At 49.8% G+C, this 12,194-nt stretch overlaps 1 protein-coding gene across 1 annotated transcript in view; it reads right to left on the minus strand.

Annotated features, from left to right (window-relative positions):
- The window catches only part of LOC104667724, a 152,532-nt gene that overhangs the window by 60,636 nt on the left and 79,702 nt on the right, over nt 1-12,194 (minus strand). The window contains exons 32-37 of the mRNA XM_030925148.1: nt 11,463-11,625; nt 11,265-11,351; nt 5,632-5,769; nt 5,417-5,536; nt 4,173-4,259; nt 377-594 (exon numbers count right to left, since the gene is read on the minus strand). Coding sequence (XP_030781008.1) covers nt 377-594; nt 4,173-4,259; nt 5,417-5,536; nt 5,632-5,769; nt 11,265-11,351; nt 11,463-11,625 — 813 coding nt within the window. The remainder of the gene's footprint in view (nt 1-376; nt 595-4,172; nt 4,260-5,416; nt 5,537-5,631; nt 5,770-11,264; nt 11,352-11,462; nt 11,626-12,194) is intronic.

A 12,194-nucleotide genomic window follows, 5' to 3' on the forward strand; every position in this document is an offset into this window, starting at 1 on the left:
TAATTTTTTTTTATTTTTTGGAGAGATGGGGTCTTGCTATGTTTTGCAAGCTACTCTTGAACTCTCGAACTCAAGCAATCCTCCTGCCTCAGCCTCCCAAAGCCCTGGGGTGTGACTCACGGTGCCCAGCCCTTTATACATTATCTTTTAAGCCGTCTACAATGAACACTCTCATAACAATGCAAAAGAAATAAAGGGTAAAAGTGAAAAACTGAAAACCACCTGCTTTTCATGCCCTCAGTGGCACTGATGGGGCTGACTTGGGTGTGGTCTCAGAGGGAAAGAAGAGGAGCCTCTCAGTGAGGATTTCCGAGGTCTCAGCCTTTTGGCCTCTGTGGTCTCCCCGCCTCCTTGCAGACCACCTGGGGACCATTACCTTGCTGGGGTGATCTTTCCAGACAGCTGCAGCCGAATAACCCTGGGGGCAATGAGGACAGCCTGGTGGAGAAGGACACTCACACCCCAGCCCCGGCTGCTTCTCCGAGTGTCCTGGCTGGCGTCGACCTCTAGCAGAACCAGCTCCCGGCCAGACATATGCACAGATAGAGACCCGTTGAGGCTGCACACTCTGTAGCGCCCGGCAGCTGCCTGTACCTACAGATAGGCAGGGGAGGGACAGAAAGGGTCTATGGGATCCTGGGTGTAGGGTAGGGCTGCCTCCTTCTCCAGGAAGCCCTCCTGAGCCACTCCAACTTTGAGCAGTCACCAATCATGGTAGACAACACACAATCAGGAGGAGAAACGAGACAGAGGGAAGGATGAGGGAGACAGCCTACCCTGGCTCCAGCTCCTGGCCCAGGGGTACAGTCCCATCTTGTCCTTTCCACATGTGAAATGGGAGTTCTTATTGTACAAATGGGGAAACTGAGGCTCTGAGAGGGTCATATATGCCACCTGAGTCTGCCTAGCTCTAAAACTCGTGCTGGTGCCTGAAGGGGGCTGGTGGGGGAAGCAGAGGACATCTTTGCAACTCCTCCACAGAAAAGGAGGCTCTGCAGAGTGCGCCGCAGGAACCAGAGAACCCAGAACTTCTAGGGTTCAAAGAGGATGGCATCTGGGTACCCAAGCAGTCAGGCGGGGGTGAACACGTAGCTAGCCCCAACAAGGGTGTTGAAGGGAGCAGTGGGGAGAGGAGCAGTGTAGGGTGGGAGCAGAGAGGCCCAAGGCTCCACCAGCTCAACAGGACCTGAGCCTCTCCTTTTCCTGAGCTGAGCCTCATTTTCCCCATGTGCAAAGCAGGTTTAGCCCCATGGTTCTCAATCCAGCCTGTGTATTACAATCACAAGGAAAGTTTTTTTGTTTTTTTTTTCCCTGAGACGGAGTCTCACTGTGTCACCCAGGTTGGAGTACAATGGCGCGATCTCAGCTCACTGCACCCTCTGTCTCCCACGTTCAAGTGATTCTCCTGCCTCAGCCTCCCGAGTAGCTGGGATTACAAGCGTCCGCCACCATGCCCAGCTAATTTTTTTTTTTTTTGTATTTTTAGTAGAGATGGGGTTTCACCATGTTGTCCAGGTTAGTCTCGAACTCCTGACCTCAGGTAATCTGTCCGCCTCGGCCTCCCAAAGTGCTGGGATTACAGGCATGAGCCACTGTGCCTCGCCTGGAAAGGTTTTAAAACAATGCCTGGTGCCTCCATAGATGAACTGCTGAATAAAACATGATACACCCACACAATGGAATATTATCTAGTGCTAACATGAAATGAGCTATTAAGCTGAAAAAGACATGAAGGAAACTTAAATGTATATTACTAAGTGAAAGAAGCCATCTCAAAAGGCTGCACACTGTATTCCAACTCTATGACATTCTGGCAAAAGGCAAAACCACAGAGAGTAAGAAGAACAGTGGTTGCCAGGGGATGGAGTGTAGGAGGAGGGATGAAAAGGTAGAGCCCAGAGGATTTTTTAGGGCAAGGAAACTGCTCTGAATGATGCTGTAAAGGTAGATCCATAATGTCTGTCAAAACCCATAGACTGGCAGGGCACGATGACTCGCACCTGTAACCCTAGCACTTTAGAGACCAAGGCAGGAGGCTTGCTGAAGGCCAGGAGTTGAGACCAGCCTGAGCAATAGAGCAAGACCCCCATCTCTACAAAAAATTAAAACATTAGCTGAGTGTGGTGGCGTGCACCTATAGTCCCAGCTACTCAGAAGGCTGCGGTGAAAGGATGGCTGGAGCCTGGGAGGTGGAGGCTGCAGTGAGCCATGTCATGCCACTGCATTCCAGCCTGGTTGACAGAATAAGACCCTGTCTTAAAAATTAAAATTTAAATTTAAATTAACATTTGAGCTGGGCACAGCTCACACCAGTAATCCCAGCACTTTCAAAGTCCGGGGCAGGCGGATCACTCGAGGTCAGGAGTTCAAGACCAGTCTGAAATCCCATATCTACTAAAAATACAAAAAACTAGCTGGGTGTGGTGGCACATGCCTGTAATCCCAGCTACTTGGGAGGCTGAGGCACAAGAATCACTTGAATCCAGGAGGCGGAGTATGCAGAACCGAGATCACGCCACTGCACTCTAGCCTGGGTGACAGAGCGAGACTCGGTCTCAAAAAATACTAATGATAATAATATTTGCACCCATTAGATGACCCAGCTTCCAAGCTTCCAGGGGAACCCACCCCCACTCCCCGATGAGTTCAGGGGATCGATCGCATGGGCTCAGAAACCAGAACACCTGGGTTCCCACCCAAGATCTTCCACTGCTGAGCTCCATGATCTTGGGCAAGTCACGCCACCTCTCTAAGTCTCACAGCCTCATCCACAAAATGGTGCAACAGTGCTCCACGCCCCCCCACAACATCATCAGGTGACCATGAGATAATCCACAAAGAGGGTTTAGAACAGAGCCTGCCAAGCAATCACTCCACAGACATCAGCCCCTAGAACAAATGGTTAATATGACGGCATTTCCTCCAATATAAAATGCCAGCAGCTCTCAGATGGGCCGTGATCTCAGGGAACTCCACAAAAGCAAAAGGCTGCTAGTGAAACGGTGACCTGTGTCAACGTGAAGATAGAGCCTGGCGTCAGGGACATCAACCCGTGAAAACTCGTGCCTCTAAGAATAAGCAGTTCCCTCCATTCAGAGCCACTCTCGGGCTCCATTCGAGTGTCTAAAACCCAATACACAGGGAATGCACAGCCGGCGTTTAAAAAATGCTATCAGGGCTGGGCATAGTGGCTCATGCCTGCAATCCAAGCACCTTGGGACACCAAGGGAGGAGGATCGCTTGACCCCGGTAGCTCAATGCCAGCCTGGGCAACATAGCGAGACCCCGTCTCTGCAAAAAAAAAAAAAAAAAAGTACAAAAATTAGCTGGGTGTTGCGGCATGTGCCTGTGGCACCAGCTACTCAGGAGGCTGAGGTGCAAGGATCGCTTGACCCCAGGTGGTCAAGGCTGAAGTGAGCCGTGATTACGCCACTGTACTTCACCCCAGCCAACAGAGTGAGATCCTGTCTCAAAAGAAATTTTAAAATGCTATCAGGCTAGGTGCAGTGGCTCATGCCTGTAATCTTAGCACTTTGGAAGGTTGAAGCAGAAAGACAGCTTGGAGCCAAGAGTTTAAAACCAGCCTGGGCAACATAGTGAGACCCCACCTCTAATTTTTTTTATTGCTATCAAATTAAAGGTCTGCCCCACATCTCCTAAGGGCCTCATCCCTGTTGGGATTTCCTATTTACACCTCCACATCCTTGAATTAACCACCCTCTAATTCCTGTGGCACACACCATGCACAGTCTGCTCAATGAAGCTGCAAACTTGGTGGGGGGACGGGGCTCCCACCTGGATGTCTTTCTCCATCTCCAAAATACCCTGGGTCAACAAAGCTCTCTTGAAGGATTACACAGCTTCTCCAAAGCCCAAATACAGGGCAGAGTTTGGAGGAAAACTCTGTTTCTGTCCATTTTCAAGAGTGAAATGTGATCCTTCACCCCCTTCAGCCTGGACCATCACTTCCAAATGATGGATGTGGAAACCTCCCTGCCATCTGTTCTTGATTCTGCAGGGGCTGTTTGGCTAAGCACAACATTGCAAGTGTGGCCTCCCTCCCTCAGGCCCCCATCCTGCCTTCCTTCCGCCCATCTCCCAGCAGGCCAGGTGCTCAGAGACAACTCTTGGCAGGCAAGTCAAGGTCATCCGCAAGGGAGCAACGTCCATACCTGGAAGTTTGGAGGAAATGCTGGTCTGTGGGGATGCTTGAGCTGGAAGAAAAATGCAAACTCAGATCCGTTCAGCTGGACCGAGACCTGTTGTGGGGAGAGTTGAAGACGGGTCAGAGGGAACAGAGAGGGAGATGCAGAACCCTAGGAGGTGGCTACCAGGCAAATGCATCCCAGAATTTGCCCAAAGCTCAAACCAGAAACTTCTGTCCTCCCTCAATGTTCCTCACTCCTCAATCTTACTCAGGCTGCGCTACTGAACAAGGTTGCTTAGGAAGTGCTGTCCTGGATTTGGGGCTGGAAGACCATTTGGGACCCCCTACTCCCTGCCATGGTGCCTGCTCATGCCTCCCACAGCCACACCACCTTCTAGTTGACCCTGACTGTGAACCAGGCACTGTGCTACCAGGTTCACAATGACCACTTCATTTAATCCTCAACACTGCTTTCTTGGGTTTCTGTTAGCATCCCATTTCCTAGCTAGCAAAACTGAGGTTCAGTAATTCACCCAAGGTTACCCAGCTAGTTAACAGTGGAACTGGGAATTGAACTTATATAACACTAAACTGCCCACTAGATTGAAAGCTCTCAGAGATAGGAACAGAGATAGGGACAGAGTCACCCATCCATCCCCAGTGCATATCACAGAGACTGGCACACAGGAGATACAACCTATCCATGCTGAATGAATGGACATGAATGCACATGCCCATGGATGAACAAATGAACAGCCATGAATAAGTAAATATACCTATAATGGCTGCTATATATTCACCAAACTGCATTTCCTTTTCTTCCTGGACATACAGCTAAAACTACATTTCCCAGCCTCCCTTGCAGCTAGGTGGGATCATGTGATGAGAACCCAGGCAGGAATGACCTTTCCACTTATGGGTCTGGCTCATAAAAGCCTCCTGCATAATTCTCCACTCTCTTTCCCTCCGTCTGCCCGCTGGGGCAGAGCCACAAGGTGGTGAGGCCTGGATCCTGAGAGACTGTATGGAGCAGAGCCACGGTGAACCGAGACGTGAACACTGGCCTTTCACAAAGAGCCAAACATTTGTTTACAACAGTCAATGCATCCTGACTAATCACACACACACTGCCAAAATAAGGTCTGTGCTGTTGGCTCCCCAGGGTCATGTCTCCTGCCACCTCTTCAGACATCTCATATAGGGCACCTTCTCCAAAGGTTATTAAGACCCGGCCTCCCTTGGCAAGGGAGGAGAATTCAGCCTCCTGACCTGGGATGTGACACTGTGGTTGACGGCAGCTCGTGCATCCACACCGAAGCTGAATGTTCCTTGGGGACTCTGTCTAAAGATGATGCCCCCATCCAAGTTCAGGGCCTGGGGGAAGCTCAGCTGGGAAGAAAGAGATAACACCCTTTACTTCTGCCAACAGTCAAGCTCTGTGCGGAGGGCACAAACCAGTGTCTGCCCAACCTGGGGACCCGTACCTGGTAGGAATGGGCCAAGTCCAGGGCCACGCTGTGCCAGATTTCCCCATGCTGAGATCTGTCATGATGTAAACCCTTCAAGTGCAGCACAACTTTCCGGTTGACTTTCAAAGTAGCCTCAATCTCCCTATTCTTAGCCTGAGTGTGTGAGAACCAGAGGCACTGAGAAAGTCTCATACCATCTCTATGTGCCTGCAGAAGCCACCCTGGGAACCCAGCCGTCAGAAGAAAGTGGTCCAAAGATTGATGGGTTATGGAGCAGTCTACACTCCTCCACTTATAGGGCAGGATGTGGGGACGGGTACACAGGAATGGTAAACTCCAGTGCCTACAGGTATGATTAGCAGGGTGGGCTTGATGGAACAAATGTGAATGTCTGTGTCTTGTTCAAAGAAAATGCCTTGGGAGTAGTGTATTTTGTTCATTGCCCTATTCCTAATACCTAGCACAGGTCCTGGCATGTAGTAGGTGCTCAATAAATATTTGGACAAACACAGAATCACTAGCTACAGCCTGAAACCCCAAGGACAAAGCTGTGCTAGAGTGAAAGAATGTGTAACTCTAAGTGGAGCTGGCAGAAGAACACTCATTCCATGATGACATCCATGTCCTCATCACTGGAACCTGTCAATATGTGACCTTTCATGGCAAAAGAGACTTTGCAGTGTGACTGGATTGAGGATCTTGAGATGAGGAGATTATCTGGGTGGCCCTAGAGTAATCACAGAGGTCCTGTGAGAGGGAGGCAGGAGGGTCAGAGTCACACAGAGATTGGAAGATACCACGCTGCTGGCTTTGAAGATGAAAGAAAGTGCCATGAGCCAAGGCATGCAGGCAGCTTCTACAAGCTGGAAAAGGAAAGGAAATGGACTCTCCTCCGGAGCCTCCAGAAGGAACACAGCCCTGCTAACACCTTGATTTTAGCCACATGAGATCCATTTTGGGCTTCTGAATTCCAAAATTGTAAAATAAATTTGTGGTGTTTTAAACCATTAAGATTGTAGCGATTTGTTAACGGCAGCCATTGCAAACTAATACACAATTGCTCCATCATTTATTCACTCAACAACCATTTAGCTTCTGCCACAGGCCAAGTACACAGTAGCACATTACCATCTTTTCCTACCTGTGTTGACTGAGAAGTTAAAAATGCCTGCTAAGGAGCTTTATCATTGGAGTGCATCTTTAAATGGGTGCTTGGCTTTACTTTAAAACCAAGACGGAGGAAGAGAAATAAGGGTCCAGGAGGGGAGAAAAATGCATGTCATGAAACAGACTTATTTTATTTTGAGACAGTCTCTCTCTGTCGCCCAGGCTGGAGCGCCGTGGCACAATCTCGGCTCACTGCAACCTCCACCTCCCAGGTTCAAGCGATTCTCCTGCCTCGGCCTCCCGAGTAACTGGGATTAGAGGTGCCTACCACCACGCCTGGCTAATTTTTTTTGTATTTAGTACAGATGGGGTTTCACCATGCTGTTCAGGCTGGTCTTGAATTCCTGACCTCAAAGGATCCGCCTGCCTCGGCCTCCCTAAGTGCTAGTATTACAGGCGTGAGCCATCTCGCCCAGCCTAGACATGGTTTTAAAATGAGTAGACAGCCAAATTATATGAAACTAAATGACTGCCATTTACTCAGTCTGAGCCTGTTGTTGTCAGCTGGGATTTGAGGCCTGGTATGGTCACGCCTTCTGATTTTTTTTTCTTATAAACACCAGAAATCTGGGTTTTACTCGAGATCTTCTGATTTTCAGTGGTAGCAATTAATTTCCTTAAAAAATTTAAATGCTGAGCAGACCAAACAAAACCCATCTGCAGATTGAATTTGGCCCATGGTGCCGGCTCTGCGATCTCCGGTTTAAGAAACACCATCGGGAGCCACTTATGCAGGTGTCTGAGGCTGTCATCCTGCCATTTGTTTCCCCCTAGAAGCTCCAAGAACTGTACTACCTTATCCCTGGGGAGCCACACACAGCCTCGTTTAAGTAATGGTGAAGGGAGCCCCCAGAAGGGTGGGTCTCAGTGCCCAACAGCTGCCTGGTTCTCCCTCCTTCCCAGGGGCTGTTTTGTATCTTGCAAAGAGAAATGGCCAGGTGCGGTGGTTCATGCCTGAAATCCCAGCACTTTGGGAGGCTGAGGCGGGGGGATCACCTGAGGTTAGGAGCTCGAGACCAGCCTGGCCAACACAGAGAAACCCCATCTCTACTAAAAGTACAAAAATTAGCCGGCTATGGTCATGGGTGCCTATAATCCCAGCTACTCAGGAGGCTGAGGCAGGAGAATCACTTGAACCCAGGAAGCAGAGGTTGCAATGAGCTGACATCGCGCAGCTGCACCCCAGCCTGGGTAACAGAGCGAGGCTCGATCCTCAGTCTCAGAAAAAAGAAAAAAAAAAAAAAATGGTGGGAGGGGTCTGTGAATGAACCTGGGAGGTGGAGGTTGTGGTGAGATGAGATCAAGTCACTGCACTCCAAACTCCAGCATGGACAACAGAGTGAGACTCTGTCTAAAAAAAAAAAAAAAAAAAAAAGAGACAGAGAGAGAGAGAGACACAATGACTATCTTCCTTACATACAGTAAATCCTCCATAAATGCTTGCTGAAAAATACGGTGCTGTCCCAGAGTATCAACTCCTCCAAGAGGTGTCAGGAAGGCAACCTGGATCAGGTTCTACTAGGCATTTTACAACACTACACTGTAATCCTCACAGCCATTGCATAGAGATGAGCACTGCTGCTCACATTCTGTAGACAAAGAAACTGAGGTCCAGAGACATGAAATAATTAGCCAAGGATACACAGGCAAAAACAAGTTTCACCCCCCGGGAACCACATGCCAAGACCCTCAGCCAGGTGTGGTGACTCTTATCTGTAATCCCAGCACCTTTTTTTTTTTTTTTTTGAGACCAAGTCTCTCTCTGTCACCTAGGTCAGAATGCAGTGGTGGGATCTCGGCTCACTGCAACCTCCGCCTCCCGGGTTCAAGTGCTTCTTGTGCCTCAGCCTCCCGAGTAGCTAGGATTATAGGCACCCGCCACTATGCGCAGCCAATTTTTATAGCTTTTTAGTAGAGATGGGATTTTGCCATTTTGGCCAGGCTGGTCTCGAACTCCTGACCTCAAGTGATCCACCCGCCTTGGCTTCCCAAAATGCTGGGATTACAGCTGTGAGCCACCACGCCTGGCCTAATCCCAGCACTTCGGAAGGTGAGGCAGGAGGATCCCCTGAATCCAAGAGTTCATGACCAGCCTGGGAAACATAGTGAGACCTCCATCGCTACAAAAAATTTTAAAATGAGCTGGGTGTGGTGGTGCACACTTGTGGTCTTAGCTACTTAGGAGGCTGAGGTGGGGGATCCCTTGAGCTTAGGAGGTCAAGGCTGCAGTGAGTGAGCCATGATCGTGCCCCTGCACTCCAGCCTGGGTGAGAGAGCAAGACTCTGCCTCAAAAAAGACCCTCTAAGTCAGGGGTCAGCAACTATAGCCCCTAGTCCAAATGTGGCCTGTTTATGCAAGTAAAGTCCTGTTAGGACTCAGCCACGCCATTCGTTACGTGTTATCCACGGTGCTCTTGAATTGCAACGGCAGATATGAGTCAACAAGACCTGAACCATGTGGCCCATGAAGCCTCAACTAGTTACTATCTGGTTCTTTCCAGAAAAGTTTCTTGACCGCTGCTCTGGATCCTGGCATGCGATGGGTGTTAAATAGCATCATGGCAGCAGCTATTCATTGAGCACCTACTGTGTACCAAGCCCTGTGGCTACAGTGTAAATAAAGTACTCGTGGAGATCATGAATTTCCCAGAGTAGCAGAGAAGCCAGTGATTGATGAATCACACAAAAATAGAACTGAGGCCAGGTACAGCGGTTCACATCTGCAATCTCAGCACTTTGGAGGCCAAGATGGGGGGACCGCTTAGAGTCCAGGAGTTCAAGACCAGCCTGGGCAATATAGCAAGACTCTGTCTCTACTAAAAATAAAAATAAAAAATAACCAGGTGTGGTGGCAGTGTGTGCCTGTGGTCCCAGCTACTTGGGAGACTGAGGTGGGAGGATCACTTGAGCCTAGGAGGACAAGGCTACAGTGAGCCGAGATCGTGCCTCTGTACTCCAGCCTGGGTGACAGAGCCAGACTTTGTCTTTAAAAAAAAAAAAAAAAAAAAAAGAACTGGGATTTGTGATAGTACTAGAAGCAAAAGATATAGGGCAAGCTGGGTGCAGCAGTAATCCCAGCACTTTGGGAGGCTGAGGTGGGCACATCACTTGAAGTCAGAAGTTTGAGAACAGCCTGGCCAACATGGTAACACCCAGTCTCTACTAAAAATACAAAAAAAATAGCCAGCAGTGGGAATGCACATCTGTAATTCCAGCTACTCGGGAGGCTGAGGCAGGAGAATCACTTGAACCTGGGAGGCAGAGGTTGCAGTGAGCTGGGATTGCACCACTACACTCTGGCTTGCGCAACAGAGCGAGACTCTGTTTCCAAAAAAAAAAAAAAAGAAAGAAAAAGATGTAAGGCATCGCCAGGGTAAGCAGGGGTGTGTGTGGGGTGGTCTAGCGGTCAGGTGAGAGGATGCTTGAGCTCAATCCTGAAAGATGAGAAGAAGGGAAGAGGCAAAGCTGAAGGAGAGGGTGACGGCTCCAGGCACACAGGACACACAGAGGTCCCGAGGCAGGAAAGAGCCAGGTGAGGAACTGCCAAGAGGCTGGATGAGGCGGATGCAGGCCACGAAACGGGGCTGAGGTGACGGGAGTGGGGCTTCATCCCAAGAGACGTTGTCAGAGTCTGAGAGCAAGCAGGTGGCAGGGTTGTGCTGGCCTTTAGAAAATATCCCTCTGACTGTCACATAGACCGTATTAGGAAGGACCAAATTAAACAGGGAACCCAGGCAGGAGAATTTTTTTTTTTTTTTTTTTTTTTTTTTTTTTGAGGCAGAGTCTCGCTCTGTGGCCCAGGCTGGAATGCAGTGGCACAATCTTGGCCCACTGCAACCTCCACCTCCCAGGTTCTCATGCCTCAGCCTCATGAGTAGCTGGGACTGCAAGTACCCACCACCACACCCAGCTAGTTTTTATATTTTTAGTAGAGATGGGGTTTCACCATGTTGGCCAGGACGGTCTCAAACTCCTGACCTCAGGTGATCTGCCCGCCTTGGCCTCCCAAAGTGCTAGGATTACAGGCATGAACCACCAAGCCTGGCCAGGAGAATTTTTTGTGGGCCGGGGTGTGGGGGAGGTGTCTGAGCCTTGCTCTGTTGCCCAGGCTGGAATGCAATTGTGCAATCATGGCTCACTGAAGCCTCAACTTCCTGGGCTTAATCAGATCCTCCTGCCTCAGCCTTCTAGGTTGCTGGGACTAAAGAACATGCCACCATGCCTGGCTAATTAAACAAATTTTCTTTCCTTCCTTTTTTTTTTTTTTTTTTTAGAAACAGGGTTTCCATATGTTGCCCAGATGGATCTCCAGCTCCTGGTCTTAAGCGACCTTCCGACCTCTGCCTCCTGAGTAGCTAAGATTATAGGTGTGACTCAGTGCACTCAGCCCAGATAACATGTTTTTAATCCTACTGAGAGATGGCAGCAACTTGAACCAGGGCTCACTGGGATGCAAAGGTCTCTGGGGTCTCTGCTCTTACCGTGTGCTGATTCCAAGCAACCAGGCACCCCTCTGTGTTCCTGGGGATGACTTTGCCATTGTATGGATGCATCAGACCTGCACAGACCTGGGAAGGACAACCACATACATGTACACACGCACACAGGGAGTCAGGAGGCAGCTGGGGCCTTCCTCCGGCTCTCAGGCCCCTTCCCAGCTATGCCCTGGACCCACTCACGTAGGGGTGTCCAGCCTGGCAGCCCAGGACCACAGTCTGCAGGGTTTCCTCTCGGCCATTCAGGACAACCCTAGTCTCCAGGGAATAGCGCTGGTGTCGCCTATCAGCCGTGAAGGTCTCCTGCAGGAGGAGGCTCTGCGGGATGGGCAGGTGCAAGGGGTGCCTGGTGTGCAGAGGGAAAAACAGGCCAAAGCCATTAAAGCAGCTGGTAGTATTGGAGGACAATTGTGCCCGACGCTCTCAGCCTGGGCCTGTCACGAATTTGCAGAGTTAAGACTATCACAGAGAAGAGAACGTAGGACACCTGGCAGCCCTGTCCTTTACAATTTGGCATCTGGAAGCCTTCACCACCTCACTGTGCCAGCGAAGTGGGCATGGCTGGGGTCCCCATCGCCATTTGTCAGCAAAGACCCAAGGGGATAGATGACACACAGCATCTGGTGTCACACTGTCTGGGACAGGAATCCAGGCACGGTCCTTCACTAGCTGTGTGACCTTGGGCAAAGGACTTGATTTATCTGTGCCTCAGTTTCTCCATCTGTAAAACGGGGTCTAAAATAATAATGATCAGACACAGCGGTCAGGATTAGAGATAACACACATGAAATGAACGCAAGCTCCCCAAGGGCAAAGCTTTCTGACGTTCTGGTTCTCTGCCATTTTCCACGTGCCCAGAAGAGCCCTTGGTCCATAGTAGGTGCCCAACGAACGTCAGTGGGATTAAAAACACAA

Source organism: Rhinopithecus roxellana, chromosome 20 (assembly GCF_007565055.1).
Source record: "Rhinopithecus roxellana isolate Shanxi Qingling chromosome 20, ASM756505v1, whole genome shotgun sequence".
Lineage (NCBI taxonomy): Eukaryota > Metazoa > Chordata > Mammalia > Primates > Cercopithecidae > Rhinopithecus > Rhinopithecus roxellana.